This window comes from Chroicocephalus ridibundus, chromosome 1 (genome assembly GCF_963924245.1).
Source record: "Chroicocephalus ridibundus chromosome 1, bChrRid1.1, whole genome shotgun sequence".
Taxonomy (NCBI): Eukaryota; Metazoa; Chordata; class Aves; order Charadriiformes; family Laridae; genus Chroicocephalus; species Chroicocephalus ridibundus.
Genome location: NC_086284.1, coordinates 182172413 through 182191536, shown reverse-complemented (window position 1 = coordinate 182191536; position 19124 = coordinate 182172413). Strand labels below are relative to the sequence as shown.

Genomic DNA, 19124 nt, shown 5'->3' with positions numbered 1-19124 from the left:
TTAAAAACAAGTGCTTTGATGACACTACCTTACAAGCCCCTTGCAAGTAGTCTGACACTGAGGAACACTCAGTAGATTTGGTTGCAAGAAAGGGAAGACTAATCTGCCATTAAAGTTTAGTTCACACTTTTGGGTAATAAAAGCTAAGGGAGCAGGAAAAAGGATCAAGAAAACCCTGATTTACTTTCCTTTCTAAATTTCTGAGCACCATATACTTTCTCCCATCAGGTGCTTAATATATATTTCTGTCCTGGGAACTGAAGTCTGTTGATCTCATCTTGTGCAGTACTGGTCTGCAAAGTGCTGATATGTTCAGTTTGCCAGTATCAGAAAGAATAAAGTTTTGTGGCCACTCAATGGGACATAGTTCAGATTCCTGAATGTAACACTTGGCATGAAAGAATTAATCTTTGCTTTGTCTTGGAGTATTTAGGCTTTGCTTTCTTCTTTTCTTTGTAGATCTGCGACTATAATTTTGAAGAAGGCTGTTAAAGACGTTGCTATTTGGAGCCAAGGTATTTTACAATTATATTAGCATGTTCCTCCTCTTTGTCAACCTAAATCCTGCATGAAAGAGGCTTTTAAATTGAAGTTCCTTGTGTTGCATTCAGAGGGAATCAAGATGGGCTTGCCCTCATCTTGAGTTCCACTTCTGCCTCCATCAGGTACTATCCTTGACAGCAGCCGCCAGGATGGATTGCAGATGGAGAAAGAGATGGAGAGAGAGAAGGAGAGACGTCTAGGCAGGCTCAAGCCCACTCTGAGGTTTAGAGACTAATGCTGACAGCTGACAATGCACAGAGTTTTAGAAAGGGAATAGCTGCACAGGTACCAATGCGATGTGTTTCCACTGACTTAACTGAAAGATCATTTATGACGTGACAGACCAACTCCATTTTTCACATAGTTTTTCTTAGTGGTCCAGGACTGAACAAACTGTGGAAGGCATATTGTGAATGGCATACCTGATGGGAAAGGGGTTGAATCAGGACCCTTAAAGGGCTTTCTTTTATCTTAAGATTTAGGTGTTAACTAACCCCAGAACAGGCATGAAGCCATCTGTGACTGTGACAGTCAGAGGACACAGCATGTAAGATGAACTAAGAACCCTATGAACAGATAATTGGTCTCAACTTCAGTTTTTCATATCTAGCTTGAATGTGAACAACTTTCCTCCCCCTTCCCCTCCTTAGACTGACCAGAAAAGTATCTTTTTCTTGATCCTTCCTTGAATATTTAAGGAATCTCACAAAGCATATTATCACAGTGTTTGTTACTCTTGGTGCTTTTGATGTGCATGCGCTGCCTGTGAAAATGATGGGAAAATAATGAAGAGCAATCAGAAAACAGCACTTACACACCGGGCAGCCAAGGGGAAGGGACACTGGGAGTGCTTGTGGACATCTGGGGGGAGATTAAAGAAGGCACAGCTAGCTTTCTGCCGCAGTGAAGGGAAAAGATTAGGTGGGCGTGGGCGGGAGAAGGTATGATTGTTTTCTCTGTGTGACAGGAGGAGTTAGGGAAATTGTTTATTTCTTTTTACCAGTGCAGGAAACGTCTTTGTTTATGCATGTATCTGTGGCACTGGAAAAGGCAAAAGTCTTTCTCTCTGGCAGCAGGGATGGATTTTTTTTTTCTTTTAAGGCATAGGAAAAAGGGAGGTTTATTTTTCTGCCTTTTTCTGTGGAAGGGGATGAAGGGTGGTCTGTCTACGTATCTACCAGCTGTTTCAAAAAGGGAAAATATGCGTGCTCTGTGCAGACTTCAAAAAGGGTTGAGCGTAGGTAGGAGAGTTCATTTCAGCGCTGTCCCAAGCTGAGCAAACGTTCAGATATCTATTTTTGGCTCTAATGACGTTCAAACTCACAAACCAGGAATTCGAAGCATTGTACTCCACAAGGCACGTTGTACAGTTTGGAAAACAAGGCAAATAACGTCGTGTCCCTCCCCCCACCCCATTCTATCTTGAGCCACTTACGACTCCAGGGCAATCCCCAAAAGCTCTTCTCCCTCACTGCCATTTTAAGCTTTCATCCCAATTTCACGTTTCGAGTCATTTATCGTTTCTCCCACGGTGCCATTTTGCCCTCCCAGTTCGACACAAGTGACCCCCCCCGGCTGCCTGAGGAGTTGGTGATCCCCCCCCCTCACCCCCCACGACTTCCCACACACGCCGATGTCTCCGCCGCCATCGCCCCCCTCCCCGCCGCCCACACCGCCGCTGCCGGGGCGGGGGGGGCCGCGCTGCCCCTGCCCCAGCCCTGCAGGGAGCAGAGGGGGGTGCCGTGGCGAGGCGCAGGCTGCCCGCCGGCCGCCAAGATGGTTGCGACCCCCGGGGCGTGTGTGTGGGGTGACCAACGGCCCGGCGCGAGGCGGCCGTTGGGCGGGCGGCGGCCGTTGGGCAGGCGGGGCGCGCTCCCCCACCCCACGCTGAGGGACGGCGCGGGCGCTCGGCGGGGTGGGGGAGCGGCGGGCCACGCCGGCGGCGGCGGCGGCGAGCGGAGCGGTAGAGGGAGGGAGGGAGGGAGGCAAGGGGGCGGCGGGGAGGGACGGACGGAGGGAGGGAGGGGAGGCGGCCGACGGGGCGGGGACTGTCCCTCCAGTGCGCTGTTTGTCCCTGTTCCGCCGCCCGAGGAGGAGGGCCCTGTCCGGCCGCCTTCTGCTGCCCCCTCCTCCGTGTGAGGGGACCGGGGCGACCGGGGCGGGGGCGGGGGAGGTGATGAGCTTGGGCCGGGGGCTGCGGCGGCGGCGCGGCTGCTGCTGCTGCGGCGGCGGGAGGCGACGGCGGGCCTTTGGAGGCTCTGTCCGGCCGGCCCGGGGCCAGGGGGATGCAGCGGAGGACGTGTCTGGCTCTGGGTGTAGCTGATCGGAGAAGAGAGGCAGCCGCCGACCGGAGAGGCCGAGGAGCAGCGGAGGAGAGCCGCCCTGACATGCCTTTTCCTCTCCCTCCTCCCCAGCGGCCATGTTAACCAGAAAACCCTCAGCTAGCGCCGCCGCTGGTGCTGCCTACCCAGCCGGTAAGCAGAGGGCCGCCGCGATCGCCACCCGCGCCGGGCTGCGGGCTCCCCGCGCTGGGTCGGGCCGTGCGGTGCGGGGCTGGGGGAGGGGCGGGGGGGGGAAGAGTCTCGGCCGCCCCGCGGCTGCTCCCGCAGCGGGGCCGCCCGTGTCGGAACAATGATCCGCCCTCCCCCCGGCAACCGGGGGCCGGCGGGGGGCTGCGTCTTCGTGCTGTTGTTGTGCGGGGTGGCGAGTTCGCCTCAGGGACGTGGGGACTGGGAGGGGGGGGAGGGAGAGGGGGAAAGAAAATAAATCACTTAGAAAAACGACACAGGAAAAAATTTGGAATCGCTGGGTTTGCCGGAGCGGCCGCGTTTGACAGGGGGCAGCGGCGCTCGCCTCCTCTCCCTGCTGCAGACTTGTGAACTCCTGGCGGGTCCCCGGCGGCGCCGGGATTTCGCCGGGCCAGACGGCTCGGGGGGGATATTCGGGCGGCCGCCCAGCCCCGAGGCGTGTGCAGGGCAGAGCCGGCTTGTTCTCCCGGTTAGGCGCCTGCCGGTGGCGGGTTAATCTCGGATGAAGGGTTTAGCCGGGCGAGCATGGCCCGCCCGCGCTATTAGCCGGATCGGTGCGTGTGTGCGCCGCGGCGGTGATTAGCTTTTAATGGCTTCTGCCTGAAGCAAGACGGGCGGCGGTGCCGGCGAAGCGCCGGGGCCGCCCCGACGGCCGCGCTGCCCGAGGGGCCGCTGCTGCCCTCCGCGCTTACCCCTCTGCTCTCCGCAGGCAGGGCAGGGGACAGCGGCCGCCCGCTGCAGTCTTCCCCGGGCACCGGAGCCGGGGTCTCCCGGGCAGGAGCTGGGACCGGCCCGCCGTCACCCCTCGCATTGCCGCCGCTCAGGGCCAGCAACGCCTCCCACACGGTGAGCTCGGGCACGGGGCGGGGGGACGGGGCGGAGGGGGGTAGAAGGGGAGTCCGGATCCGGGGCCTTGCCGCGCCGCCACCGCTCTCCTTTCGCCGGGTGTCCTCTGAGGTGGGCCCGAGCCCTCACGGGCACCCCGGGGCGGGAGAGGTCAGGGGCCCCGCCTCCGCGGGCGCCCCGTCCAGCCTAATGACGCGCTTGATGGTTAAGCAAATTGTATTTAATTTCTGCAGTCTCCGATCAAATGTGCATGTTTGTTGTGAGGCTGGAACCCTGTGACTGCACTGAGAAGCAGCTTTCTCCCTCCCCAGCCCCCCTTCAGTCTGGTTTTGTGTCTCATTTTCAGTGACAAATTCGATCTTCCACACTCGCACAGAAGAGCTGTTCTGGTAAATGCATTTTTTGAGATGACATTATTTTGGCAATGAGGTTAGTCACTGTGATTAAAGGGTCTCATGAACTGTGGTGAAAAATGAAGGCTGCTCTCCCCTTATATGTCTGGTTAGCTCAGGCTGATAGCTGTCTTCCCTAGAAATAGCTATCACTGTACTTGGGGACAATGATTGGGTGAATCCAACTTTATTGCTGCAGTAGTTCACCTAAAGAAATGAGCACTGATGGCATGAAAAGAGTGTTATTTTCTGCTTCTGTGATATCTCACACTATCTCCTACTTCTAGTTAATCTACTAGGAATGAAACTTCCCAAGAATGCCACTATATATGGATGAGAGAGCATATCTCTGTCCTGAAGGCATGACAGAGTAGAGAGAGGGGTCTATATGCTGTCATGTTAACACTAAATATCTGAAATTGTTATTGCATACATTTCCTTTTAAATTATGAAAGATTTCGTACTGACCCTGAAAGGCATTGATGGCATGCTTTTCTTAGAATTAATGAATTCTTCATGGATGCTCACATACTATCTTCGTAAACATATGGCAGAGCTTTAAATGGTAATGTGATTATGGGCTAGTGGAAGGTGAAACTATGCATTTAGATAATAGTGTTTCAGTGACTTTCGGTGTAGCTTCAGGGGTAAAGGCATCTTATTCAAATCCATTTGTAGAAGAATTGCCTTAAATTAAAAAAATCAGTATATGTAGAATGTTCTCAAAAGGAATGATGAATATTCTATAAATTCAAGGTGGAGCCGCATACTTGAGATCAACATCATTGTATATTTATGTAGGTAGGGTATATATCTGAATTGTTCTATTAGTATTAAAGGCCAAATTTTTCACATTCGTATACCAGTTAAGTACCAGTTGATTTTAGAGTTGGGGCAGCAACTTAATTTTTTTATAAAAACAGAAAAGGAGGAGTGTAGTACAAACAGCCTGGACACAGATCATGAAACTGCACATACAGATGGGCCTACGAATAACAGGGGCCCACATGCAGCAGAGCCCAGACCTAATTTAGGATTCGTGGAAGCATGGTGGTCCAGCTATATATCTGGGACTACTTACTAATCTTGGGAGTACAGACCTTTGGTATTTTTATACATAGATTTATATGTGTGTATGTATTATATATAGTGTCTGTGTATATATATGTACATATATAAAGATTAAGTCTTTATGAAAGCATGCAAGGGGTGTTCAAGCATTATGTTTCTTTTGAGTATTTTTATACATATATAGTTGCGTGTGTATGCATATGTGTGTATATATATAGCATATATGCGCGTGTGTATATATATACACATGGAAATGAAATACTTAAGGAAGCACAGAGGGATCATAAGCATTATATTGCTGCGTTTCATGTCCCTCTAGATTCTGACTGTTGCAAACTCTGCCTTTCCTTTGTGATACAGAGCCTGCTCTACAGTATTTATTTAGCCTTGGGTACAGTAATACCTCTGACTGCCTTTCAGAATTTTGTAGGTGGTTATTTTGTGGTTGGCTAACATAACTTTTTGCGGTAAGGATCAGATGTGACATTAGAATGCTGGATTTTAACCTAAAAAAAGCGCTATATCTGTGATGGGATATTTCTCTAGACTTCAGACCTACTGACCTTAGCTGACACTGACTGAAACCACTGGTTTTGCATCCCACTGCTTCCTCCAATCAGACCTATTTAAAATGGAACATTTCAGTTTTCTTAAACCATTTTCCTTCCCTGTGTTCACTTGCTTATTCTGTTTTCATTCCTGTTGTATGTATGGGACTTCTGCAGTAGCTAAAAATTGAGAGTATTTCTCTTTGTGTTTCAGACTTTCAGAATGTATAGTTTGCTTAAGTGGTTGAACTTGCTGGTGGCTGGGTGTAAGCATGTGCACTGTGTATACATTAGTTGTGAAGAGAGACTGAGATTGAGGATAGGTTTTTGTTTAAGCTAAAAAGTTTTTTTTTTAATTCAGACAGAAGAAATCCACTACCTGTCATATTTTTTGCAGCAGTGAGTTGTGTGATCTAGCCTCTAGTGAAACTGTTGTCTCCTACTTTCAAGTGAAGTTTCATTGTTTGGTGGAATATAATAGCATGGGAGAGCATGGTTAGAAGAGGGGAAGATGCTGTTTTACGCAGGCTTCTTATAACAGGGCAGCAGTTTTGACTGCAATCTCTGCAATCACAGCAACCTTTGTTGCTAAGCAGGCTATTGTGTATTGTACCAGGGAAAGGTTTTGTTTATTTTTTAAAATTTATTTGTGTCTGCTTCCATCCCTGACTATCTTTTTGGCTCATGGTGGAAAACATGAACTCATTTTCAGCCCTTTGTCCTCTTAATTTTCCTCTCCAAAGTCGTTGCTCTCTCTTTTGAAGCCTTAAGTTCTTGCCTTGATGGTTGGAACCTTTTTCTGTTCACTCTCTCCTTTTTCATTATGGTGTTCTTACATCCACTTGACATGCTGCAGTAGAGATTATCTTGCTTGCCTGCTGCTCTGCTTGTGTAAATCCCCACCCGTTTGTGAGTCCCTCTCCCAGACTCTTCTCTCTGTCTTCTGCCTACCTCCATCTCTGTTGTGTATTAGTTGGCACGTATCCCTGCATTCTGCACTTTTGCCGTTTCTCTTGCAGTAAAGCAGTCTTAATCTTTTTCTCCTCCTGTCTAGTACAGCAACAACACATTTACAGTGCATGATTCAGTGCCCCCCCTCTTCAAGCCCTTTCTAAGACTTCCCTACAGCAAGTCTGGGGTTTTGGGGGTTTTGTGGGGGTTTTTTGTTTTGTTTTGTTGTTTGTTTTTGTTTGTTTGTTTGTTTGTTTTTTGGTTTGGTTTGGTTTTTTTGCCACCAGGGATGAATATCTATCCATATACTTCTGCATCAGTCATTCAACCTTAATCTTAAAGAAATTAAATTTAAAAATTTTTAAAAATTAATTTACATTGTAATGTAACAGAGATTCCTGGACTGTGTTAACATGAAGATCTGGTGGGCCACATGCTGCAGTTTTTTATTGTGGGCAGCTGCTTTAAAGCAGGTAAAACCAAACAAAATACCTTCCTATTGTGGTGTTTCCATGTAATAAATTGCCACAGAGATGCTGTCACATTTAAGTGGAAATAACTATGCAGTCATGACCTGAACTTTGCTATATCTAGATTTCTTTGGATGTTTGTTCTACATAAAACCTGGGAATATGAAGTTATCTTAACTTTTAATGGGGGTGTGTCTGAAACTTGGGCTCCAGCAGTTGGTGACTGTGCTGTGGGGACTGCACTACATCTGGGCACATCTCTCATATATGTACACTTCAGCTTACCTTAAGCGTTCAATTTAGTGTGCATTGACTGTCCTTTTTGGTTTCAACATGCGTAATACATGCAGGGTGTCCCAGAAGTATTCAGTCTCGCTGCACCTGCATAGTCCTGACAGGAGGAAAAAAAAAAAAGAATCAGTATCACTCTTGAGGCATAGTTCTGTCTGTGAAAATACTTGCTATATAAAGTAAAAGTAAACTTTTCAAAAAATAACTGTATGTGAACCAGATACGACAGCAGCAAAAAATCCAAATGGTATGCTTTTTCTACAGCTCTTGTTGAGCCACAAGCTCTTTAGGACAAGGGCTTAGTCTTTTTTTGGTGTATAAAACCCATACTCATAATAAAACCATTATGATAATCCTGCATTATTGTTATCGTACTAATTAGCTATTTTTAGTTCTGAACAGAGGAATGCTGTTGAATTCATTTTTCAAGGAAAAAAAGGCCTTTTGTACATTTGCTCAGGTGGTAGTCAGCAAAATAGGCAGTGAAGCATGCTATACCTGGTACCATATGCCTCTAGCATGTTAGACACAGTAGGTCTGAAACTGGCATGCCCAGAAATGCTGTAAAGAAAGGGATATATAGTGTAACATTTATTCTTTAATTAAGTTATTACTCTGGAGCACCATTTCTCACTTGTCCTCATTTATGCAAAGTAATGGGAGATAAAGACGTCTTATTCCTGTGCAGTATTTCAGCAGGCCATCATGATTGCTTTGTTATTAAGATTCATTTTATAAACGTTTTTAGATTCTGATTGACAGCAAACCTTTCTTTTCTGTGATTTTGCTCAGAATAAAATTATAATATATAGCTGAAGTGTGTGCCTCTCTTGGGTAGTTTTACAGGGTGCTAATATCACACCGAGTGACTTTTACAAAGATGGAATATGATACAACTACATGATGTCTTGATGCTTTTGGAAGATAACTTTGAAAAGAGGTATATCCTCCTGTGGTGTTCAATCCTATAGTCATAGTCTTGTAGAAGGTCTTGAAACAGACCATTGCATTGGCTGAGTGTTACCACAAAGGAATTGCCAGTCTTCGCCTTCTTGTTAGATGGGTAGACTCAGTTTTATGCTACTTCTCTGTTGTTACAGCTCTGTAGTCTAAGTACAGTAAGTTACTGTTCTACTTCCATCCCTAAACCCATTTGTGAAAACAAAACAAAAGCCCAAACCCTGAACACTCCCACCTCCCCCAGAAAAGTGTTTTTTCTTTTGTTTTGCCTGGTGTCTCTACCTCAAAGGTTGAGTGAATATTTTCGGCATAGTCATCAACTTCTGTAAATTGAGCAAACCAAAGTTAAAGCAAAATTGTAGCAGTGATTTTGAAGTTAGGAAGAACTACTGAGAGAGGAGAAAAAACCCAACATTGTAACATTTGCTGTTTTGTAATTGATGTTGCTGGAAGATTCAGGAAGATTAGTTCTTTGAGTTCAGGCTTACCTGTTATTTCAATATGTTTTATGGAGAAATGTGTACATCAGTAAGCTTTTGAAGATGTGCGCTATAAAAATATGTAAATCTTAGAAAGTGTAGATGGGTCTGAGCACAGGCAATAAAATATATAATAAGCTGCATAAGTGCATGCAGATTGTCGGCTGTGTAGGTTGTTTGTTCTGGAATTTACAGGCTCATCTGCAGAAGCAAAACCTCTCAGGCTTATGGTTCTGTATCAAAGCCTGATGGAGCTTCTGCGTACTGTGAACAGTTTGGTACTGGACTAAGGCTGAAGTCCTTTGTAGCTTCCCAAGCCCATTAGTTGTGGTTCAGGGAACTTAACAGCGTCACTGGTGAAGCGAGTGGAGCTTGTAAGCAGTGCAAGCCTGAACTTGACAGCAATCTCAAATACCCAGTAGCCAGAAGTAGATAGGCAGAGCAAAGGGCTGGTGAGAATTCATCCCTCATGCAGGCTGGAAATGAAGAGGTGATGATTCTTGTGCAGGCAGTACCCTGAGATGGGGAAAGTCCATTTTTCATATTGACTTTGTGGCTGTGATGTGCCTGATAGCTCTGAAACTTCTGTTGGGGTTTTTGAAAGAAAAGTGAGCTCTCTTCTCCCCCACAGTTTTTTGGAATAGAGCCTGTGCTAACTTTGTGTCTTTTCTTCCACAAAGAAAACCAGTGCTACTGTCTGCATCTGCATTTGCATTCCCAAGCAGCAGCTGACTGAAACTGGCAAAACCGGTCACTTTGGATTTGGGGTGAAGTTGGGATAATGCTGGTGATTTCATTCTGTTGCTTGGAAAAAAAGCCAACTTGTGAGCAGCAAGAGAAATCATGGGGCTGCCTGAAGGTGCAGGCAGCAGAGCTACGCGGTTTACACTTTAGAATGTGTTTGCAAACATGCTTTTGGGAAAAAGAACTCTTTAGTCCCTGCTGAGAGTGGATAAAGGTTTGGGTTTTTTCCAAGCCCTGTTACAAAGCAAATAACTGAAGTTTGAAGAATTCCCCAGTACGCTTAGTGAAACAAGAAGTGCTTAGGAAGGGCAGAAAATAGTTAACTCTGAAAACAGGTGACTGAAGTGAAAAAAAAAATTAAAAAATTCAAGTTGTGAGAGTACTTGGGTTAAGAAATTCTTAAAGATGGCTTTCTCCCCTACCTCTTTCTCGTTGTCTGTACGTTACTGTTGTCTGCTCCTGATTTGTCCAGTTACGTTCTGCATTGTTGTTCAACCAGTGCTGCAGAAGAAACATTTGTACCTGGAATTTCCTATCTTGAGTACTTGTAGTCTGTACAGGTACTCTGCTGCTTCATTGTGCATTTTTCACTTACGCAGTTCTGCAGTTCTGCATGTGCTGAACCTCTGGCACATCTTACTAACTAGATCCAGTTCTTCTGAGATGCATCATGTAGCAGCTCTTGGGGCCAAATTTTTCTTTTTTCAGTAACTGTTGTTTATATAGAGGATCAAGGCAACCTTCAGGAAACTGCTACTGCAGTGCGCTTCAGACTTGGCCTGAAGGAATTCCCTGTAGGCATGATAGGCTCATTAAGTCCCCTTGATGATTTAATTCCTGGTGCTTTTGAGACATCAAACTAGGCAGGGAATTAAGGTCAATATCCTGTATATCTTCACTGTGCTTACATGTTGCAAATGTCTTTGCTCTGAATTGCAGTTGTGTGGTAATGCTTTCTATGAGATGGATCAAATTGATAGTGTGAACCCAAATTGCTCTGCAAATAAACATACACAGTCAAACTGCAATGATGAAATAAAATGGACCACTTATTCAACACTGAGTCAAAATGGAATCAGAAGAACAGTGAACTCAGCAGAAGCAATCCCTGAGAGCTCTTGTTCTTAAGTTGTGTGAGTTTCAGTGCTGCAAATTTCAAAATACTATCCAAAGTTGAAGCTGGTGTCCAGCTGGTTACTCCTTGGGAACAAGTTACTGAATTTACAAACCCATGCTTCTACCATATCAGACTGATACCTTAACAGAAGCACAAAGTACGCTAGAGTCTGCGTTGCATGTCCTGGTTTTCTCATTAGGAAGCACTTCTGCAATTGCAGCACAGATTTCATTGCCTCATGTCACAGCACACAACTGTCATTTTCTGACTTCATTTCAGCAACCTTAAGTGACCATGGAATGCGTTTTCCTTAGCTGCCTAGAAAAAATAAGGCTCAGATTAAAAGTGCTCTCAACCCTGGCTTGATGATCTGTCTGACAGTATCGGTGAACTTTTGGTTAGTAATTTGGCATAAATATTACGACTGGTGAATCATCTGGAGAGACAGCAGGGGAGTTCTTCCCACGTTTGTATAAGACCAGGCAGAAGACAAACTAATTATCCTCTACTTTAGAGCAAATGAGGAATTCTAAGGACAGCTATTTTAGTGGCAAGTATATGCTTGTAAATTTCTCATTTCTCCTTAAAAATAACATGTTTTGAGCAATAGTTGTTTTCACACCCCAGTACTTCCAGTGTTTCTTTGCTGGAAAATGCTGAATGCTGCTGTTTATTCCCTTGTGAAAACTGTCAAGAACAAATGCAATTTCTAAAGTCAACTAATCCTTTTTTCCATTACTTTAAAATAACATTACTTGTATGTTCTCAAGGCAAAGATTTTTCTTTCTGCTCAAGTCTGTATCAGGCCCCAAATCTCATCTTGGCTAAAAGTTATTAGAGGACTGGTTTGGGGAAGTGCTAAAGGATATGCTTTTGTTTCATTGATCTGAATGCTTTGCTGAATAGTGACTGTCTCAACTGCAAGCAGTGAGTGGCATCTCTCGAACTTCAGAAATGTGCATGTTCTTTTCCTCTTCGTGTATGTCACAGTACATTCCTTATTGCTTAAAATTGTATCTGGAGCTTTTGATATACAGCAAGTTGAGGAACAAGTTAAAATCTTGATTTCTGAGGACAGGTGGCTAGGATAGCCTTAGCCATGTAAGTTCTAGCAGGCATTATATATTTATCTCCAGCATCAATAAAACTGCATCTGTGTTCTGTAAAATCTAATTTAGTGTCTCTGAAGCATACTTCTTGATGTTACAGGACTGTTGCCTTGAAAACTTCTTGGAGGAATTGTTAGTTTATCATGGTAGCCCATCTGTGATTGCCTTCTTGCAGACATTTTAGAGAGTCATGAAAGTGGCATTTGAGAAATAAGAATCTGGAAAATTTAATAGCATCTAGCAGTATCACAGTATATGTGTTCTATTTTTTAGATTATCTGTAGACAGCTGAATTCTAAGAAAATACTTAGTTTGGAAGTGATTTAGGCAGGATGGCGGGTTACAGAATGAATGGTGAAGCGTAGAGTTCATGCCTTTCTTATTAACTGGGTATGTATTTATTTTCGATTTTAGGTTGGAGGCAGTAAGCACACAATGAATGAGCACCTCCATGTTGGTAGCCATGGACAAATCCAGGTTCAGCAGCTGTTTGAAGATAATAGTAACAAGAGGACGGTTCTGACGACACAGCCAAATGGACTTACAACGCTAGGCAAATCTGGATTGCCAGTGGTTCAGGACAGACAGGCAGAGAGTGCTCACAGACGACAAGGGAGCTCCAGCTCTTTAAAATCTGCAGATGGAACAGGGAAGGTGAAAGCCTCTGTTATGACACCTGAGCAGGCAATGAAGCAATACATGCAAAAGTTAACAGCTTTTGAGCATCATGAGATTTTTAGCTACCCTGAAATATACTTCTTGGGTCCAAATGCAAAGAAGCGGCAAGGTGTGATCGGTGGTTCAAACAATTGCGGATATGATGATGACCAAGGGTCTTATATACAAGTACCCCATGATCATATTGCATACAGGTATGAAGTCCTGAAAGTTATAGGGAAAGGAAGCTTTGGGCAGGTGGTGAAGGCCTATGATCACAAGATGCATCAGCATGTGGCACTAAAAATGGTGAGAAACGAAAAACGTTTCCACCGCCAAGCTGCGGAAGAAATTAAGATCCTGGAGCATCTCCGGAAGCAAGATAAGGATAACAACATGAATGTTATTCACATGTTGGAAAACTTCACATTCCGCAGCCATATCTGCATGACATTTGAATTGCTGAGCATGAACCTGTATGAATTAATAAAGAAGAACAAGTTTCAGGGCTTTAGCCTGCCTTTGGTCCGCAAGTTTGCCCACTCAATTTTACAGTGCTTGGATGCTTTGCACAAAAACAGAATCATTCACTGTGACCTTAAACCTGAGAACATCCTGTTGAAGCAACAGGGTAGAAGTGGTATTAAAGTGATTGATTTTGGCTCAAGTTGTTATGAGCATCAGCGTGTCTACACTTACATTCAGTCACGTTTTTACCGTGCACCTGAAGTCATCCTTGGTGCTCGTTATGGGATGCCCATAGATATGTGGAGCTTGGGCTGTATTCTAGCAGAGCTTCTCACTGGTTATCCACTTTTACCTGGAGAAGATGAAGGAGACCAGCTGGCTTGTATGATTGAGCTATTGGGCATGCCTTCTCCAAAACTCTTAGATTCATCCAAGCGAGCCAAAAACTTCGTGAGCTCTAAGGGTTATCCCCGCTATTGCAACATCACAACCTTGTCTGATGGCTCTGTAATACTTAACGGTGGACGCTCTCGGAGGGGAAAACTACGTGGCCCGCCAGAGAGCAGAGAATGGGGAAATGCATTAAAGGGATGTGATGATCCCCTGTTCCTTGACTTCTTAAAACAGTGTTTAGAATGGGATCCTGCTAGCCGTATGACACCCAGCCAGGCTTTGCGGCATCCCTGGCTAAGGAGACGGTTGCCAAAGCCTCCGACTGGGGAAAAGGCCTCGGCGAAGAGAATTACAGAGAGCACTGGTGCTATAACGTCGATTTCCAAGTTACCTCCGACTTCAAGCTCAGCTTCAAAACTGAGGACTAATTTGGCACAGATGACAGATGCCAATGGGAATATTCAGCAAAGAACAGTGTTGCCAAAACTCGTTAGCTGAGTTTGAAAAACCCAATGCTGTTAATATGAGAGATAAAATGTGGCTGAGCCTTATTTGTATGAAAAGTAGCTCAGATATACATTTTTATTTGCTCAATAACTTTATTCATTTGATCTTTCAGCACTCATTTTAAAAGTAAGAAATGTTGATTTTGTTTTTATAAAAACACGGGGACAATGCTTTAAGTTTTTATACTTATTTTTTAAAATGTTTGTCTTCTACAGTACAATTAGCCTTACTGTAACTAGTGTGACACAGTAATAAACATCAGTGGCAGGCCACTGGTTACAACATGACTGTCGTGCATTGCAGTGTGGTGTCGAAGGTAGTAACCTTTCTCTTCCATGGTTCATGTTAGATTTCATCTGGGGTAAATTTGTAAGATTGTACCTTTTGGATTTTGTGGGTACAAGTCTTGATTCTGCAAACACTCACACCTATGCCTGACTGGACCCCAGGGAGAACATTCAAAGCATTAAGTTAACCACCTGTAAACTTGTAATTTGAAGTGGAGCCATAGCATGTTACATTGTCATTTTTTATATGGTAGCCCAGAGAAAGTAGTGGTATCACTGTTGATACAGCTGCCTGCTATGGAATGCTTTCTCTATTCAAAAGTAATGTTTTTGATTGAAATGAGCATTTAAATATAATGCAAAAAATAAGAACTTCCAGGGCTAACATGACTCTCTTACCTTGCATGCCATGTGGTAGAGTGAGAGGAATGGGCAATCTCAGAAAGAAAGAAGGTGGAAGTATGTCTTATGTTCCTCTAAATCTGGAAGTGACTGATGAGTTGGTAAAGCAAAACGTTCTGGTCTTCATTTCAGGTATATAACGTTGACCATTCACACTGGGCTTCTCTCGCTCTTATTTTTTTTCCCCTCTCCTGTTCTCTTTTCTCTCCTAACGTGCAGCTTGGTCTCCCTAAATCACATAGGCAGAAGTGCTCGTTCTGTCAGTTTTATACTATAACTTCCAGACTGTTATGCTACATGTATTTCACAGATTGCTTTTCTTTCTTATGACAATGTTTGTCTGAGTGACTCTGACCTCTCTGGTACATTTACGCTTCTGATCAAATCTGCACGTAGAGGCAAACACTGTTACTACGTTGCTTTCTGTAGAAAGGTACTTCACCTTAGACAGCATAAGTGTAGATGGAAAGATCCTCAGTGGGAAGCTTTTCAGTTCTAATAAGGGAGAATTATCAAAGGAAAGTTAAATAGTTGGAATTGGATTCAATCTTTGGCATTTGTAGCTGAAAATTACTTTGAAGGAACAGTTAGAGATGTGTGTAGATTTTTTTTGTGTGTGTGTGCGCTAATGCTTGTTTTTTCTTTTCTACCTTGAGCTGTGTTCATGGAAGAAAAATGGTCTTTGCAGAATAATAACGTAGACCTATGAGAGAAATATTCACGCATTGTAGCATGTTTTCAACAGGAACAGTTTGAAATCTAAGATCAGTAGTTCATCATGTACAATGGCTGTGGTCTACATTGGATGTATAAAACATATGAAAAGGGAATTTCAAACAAAGTAGAACATAATCTAGAAGGTTTATGGATGTTAGAACAAGACATACTGGAATGGATTGCATTAAACCTCGATAACTTTACTATAAGCAACATCTATATGCACAGATTTTTCTGAGTTACTTGTACAAATTATGAAAAATACTTAAAGCATGGTCCCCTGAGAGGCCAAGAAAGTTTCCGGTTAAGTTCTTCTTCATATTCATTAATTTACCATTTACAGCTTAATTTTTGTTTGTTTGGTTGGTTGGTTTATTTTTAATTTAATGTAAGACCGGGGGAGGGATATAAATACAAAATGACAGAATTCTCAGGAAACATATCGCTTAACTTCTTGCCAAAAAGTCAACACCTAAAGAAGCTCCAAAAATAATTTCTGAGTAGAGGATGGTATTTGTTGATTGATAACTGTAAAAATTAGAGCATCAATCAACCATTTTTCTTACTTTTTTTTTAAAAGATCATTTCCTGCCTCTAGTCAAGTTAAATTATTTAGTGTTAAATGTTCACAACTTTATACAATGTGTGTAAGTGCAATATGTAAACATGTATGAAATCATGTTAAAAATGAAATATAGTAATAAAACCAAGAAAAGTGTCTTTTGAAATATGAATATCCAGTAAGTTATGGTCAGTAAATTCTAAGTGTGGAAAAGAGATATATTAATATTCATATAAAATTAACTGATTGGTTACTGTGGGAATACAACACTGTGTATTTTTCTACAGTAATTAGGAATCCTGACTTCCTCCACCACCTACTTGGCTTTACCACTCCTTTCTACCTTAACTCTTCCTGCAAAAATTAAGAAATAGGGATGCTTATGTTAGGGGCGGAAGAAGAATCACTTCCCTTAATATATTTCAAAGGGAGCATTGATACATGTTCCTGCCTTTTGTGGCAGTTTAAGGTGAAAACATTCATAATGTTCATGTGTCATTAATGGACTAAAACCACTAAATTTTCTTTTTCATGTAACCAGTTCTTAATGCCAATAATGCATTTATGGTCCACCTTCTTCATAAATGCTACCGGAAACTTTAAGGCCAAAATATAGTGTGCAGAGCTATTTTTTTAACCCAGATACAGTGGAACTTCCTCTATACTAAAGGAGCAGCTACATCAGGGTTTTAAGTGATGTAGCTGCTTTTTATTGTAGCTTATTTATACCTGTAAAAAAGGGGGAGGGGGAAGGACGTTGCCTCTTGCTTTGATGTGATTTTATTCTAAGGGCTCTGATAATTAGGCTGATAGAAGTTGGCTTGGAAACAGTGCTTAGTCTCACATGTTACCATTGTCTGGGGATGTCTGAGCTATTTTCAGAATTTAGTAATAGCACAGTGTTGTCTTGTCTTTGGTTGCAGTCTCACTTGGCTCAGTTTCTTGCACCACTGGAGTGTTCATTACCACTTAAGTGTATTGGAACAACAGAGTGATGCAAGATGTGTAGATCAACAATAGAGGATGGATTGTGCCCTTGGTGTTAACAATGTGCCTTTTGTTACAAATGCCGTGTTGTAGGGCATATGCATCTTGGCCTCTTTAACCCTTTGAATACTGGATAGTAGGGATGAAATCTTATTTTTAAATGCTATACCTGTCTTAAAACATCCTTTTAGATGATCGAGGCCTTAATAGAAACAATAAGGCAATCACACTGCTAGGGTGGAGAGGACACTCTGTTCTTGTAGTACGTCTCGTTAAGGGGTTAAAGATGGCCCTTCCTCATTGGTTATATCTTAACATCAAATTGATTTTTTTTTTAAATAAATTTTTGTTATGGTGACACTAGACAGAAATCAACTGTATTTGTAAAAATTTACCTCAAACTCTTTAGTTTTATAGTGTGATTTAATCCCAGGGCATTTGGTATGAACCAAAGTGCATTCCTTTTATATGTGCCTGGCTCTTATAAAGGTGGCCAGGGATTTTTACAATTTGGGTGCAAGGCACTTAAGCCACTTTTCACTTGGTGGGTGGTTTGGAGTTATAAATGACTTCATGGGAATGTTGAAAACACTTTAGACATAAGTAGCATTGGGCAATATTAGAATCTTTAGGAAAGGGTGTGCATTATTTAATGCTCTCCATTTTTTAGTATTTTTTTCCATCAATAATATTTGTGATAATTACAAAAAATGAACTCTTTCTTTTTTTTTTTTTTTCCAGTCAGCAAAGATTAGAATATTGCCCAGTTTAATGCTATGGTAGCATTTAAATAAAATAACATTTGTGAATTATTGTTTCTAGGGGCTTGTACATCTCTGCTACAACTTGTAATTACTCAGTTCAACTGCTACAATTACGTCTAAGCAGTAGCTTGGGTTTTTATTGGGCAACGACTTAGACACGTGACTGTAATATGCTGCAACTGTGTGTACTGAAAACATGTGAAAAACGATTGAATGTGGACTGTGTATATATGTATGTATAATTTTCTGTGAGATGCTGCTGTTGCCACTTAACATTAAAGATGTTGTAGTGGGTTTTAATCCTAGTGGCCAGTTTTATGATACTGTATGTATTGTACAGCTGATGACAGGAGTTAAGACTGTTCTAGTGAATATTTGTTACATTTTATTGTCGTGGCCAGAGATCATTTCAGAATAAAATGTTATGTCCTACTTTACTTCTCTCCACTGTAGTTTGGGTTTTTTTCTGGTCTTAAAGAGAGCCTCTGGAGTGCTGGCATTTCTTCAACATGAAGAGGCCTTCTCCTAGCCTGCCGAAGTCAATGCCAGCAGTGCTCTTGTCCCCCAGCATGCTTACTGGTATCTGTATATAGTAATTACCCATTGCTGGAGGATGACTTTGCTGCTGCTTTATGTGTCTTGACAGCCTTGAACATTGCCCAAAGGCTGCTTTTGTCCTGAGGTTTCTAAACTTCTTCTCAGGACTTAGAAAGTAATATATTTTGTATTTTTATTTGCCCCACACTTGAGAAAAAGCATCTTTGGCAGGAACTTTGCCTGCATGGATGTTTTGATTTTTCTGTAGCTGCTTTTTAAGGGATTTTTTTATGTAACAGTAGATCTGATTTTATAAGAAATAGTTGATTGAGAAAGGTGCAGTGTGTATTTTTTTCTTAAAATTGCTTTTAAAAAGCCCAGATTCCTGCACTGATTTTTGAGTCAGACTGAGTTTTTAGAACTTGTCAGATATATAAAGTCCCAGGATAATGAGAAGATACTGCACAAAGCTGGTGGGCAAGACTGAGCTAAATGCTGTTCACACATACATCTGGAGTAATTCCACTGTTTAGCGCATAACTGTCTTGTGAGTAATTGGCCACATTCTCTCCTTGGTAACGTCAGCGTGCACCCAGAGCAGTTTCACTGAAAAGCTTTCTGGTTCAGGTGAGCCCAGGCTGAACTCAAGGGGTTTTAACTGCACTTTAATGTCTCCTTTTCAGCATAATTGGGAGATTCCAGAGCACAAAAACCATCAAGATTAAATATAGATAAACACAGTTTATAACCCCAAAGAGCAGCAAGGCAAAAATTGCATCTTTGTGGATTCAAAC

The 19124-nt window shown here is 42.9% G+C and overlaps 1 protein-coding gene across 2 annotated transcripts; it reads left to right on the top strand.

Annotated features, from left to right (window-relative positions):
- The first annotated feature begins 2610 nt into the window (after positions 1–2610).
- DYRK2 (dual specificity tyrosine phosphorylation regulated kinase 2) lies at positions 2611–18230 on the top strand. Of its 2 annotated transcripts, XM_063323000.1 has the most exons (3): positions 2611–3017; positions 3781–3917; positions 12464–18230. In XM_063323000.1, the coding sequence occupies exons 1-3, from the start codon at positions 2963–2965 to the stop codon at positions 14063–14065; spliced, it is 1794 nt and encodes a 597-aa protein (XP_063179070.1). In that variant the 5' UTR covers positions 2611–2962; the 3' UTR covers positions 14066–18230. The 2 variants fall into 2 exon arrangements, with proteins under 2 accessions (XP_063179070.1, XP_063179071.1); XM_063323001.1 differs by lacking the exon at positions 3781–3917.
- Positions 18231–19124: the final 894 nt, after the last annotated feature.

Excerpts from the sequence above, each read along its gene's own strand:
- DYRK2 (XM_063323000.1), top strand. The coding sequence starts at position 2,963 with ATGTTAACCAGAAAACCCTCAGCTAGCGCCGCCGCTGGTGCTGCCTAC. Across the intron at positions 3,018-3,780 it reads TGGTGCTGCCTACCCAGCCG|GCAGGGCAGGGGACAGCGGC; the intron begins GTAAGCAGAGGG and ends TGCTCTCCGCAG. Across the intron at positions 3,918-12,463 it reads CCAGCAACGCCTCCCACACG|GTTGGAGGCAGTAAGCACAC; the intron begins GTGAGCTCGGGC and ends TTTCGATTTTAG.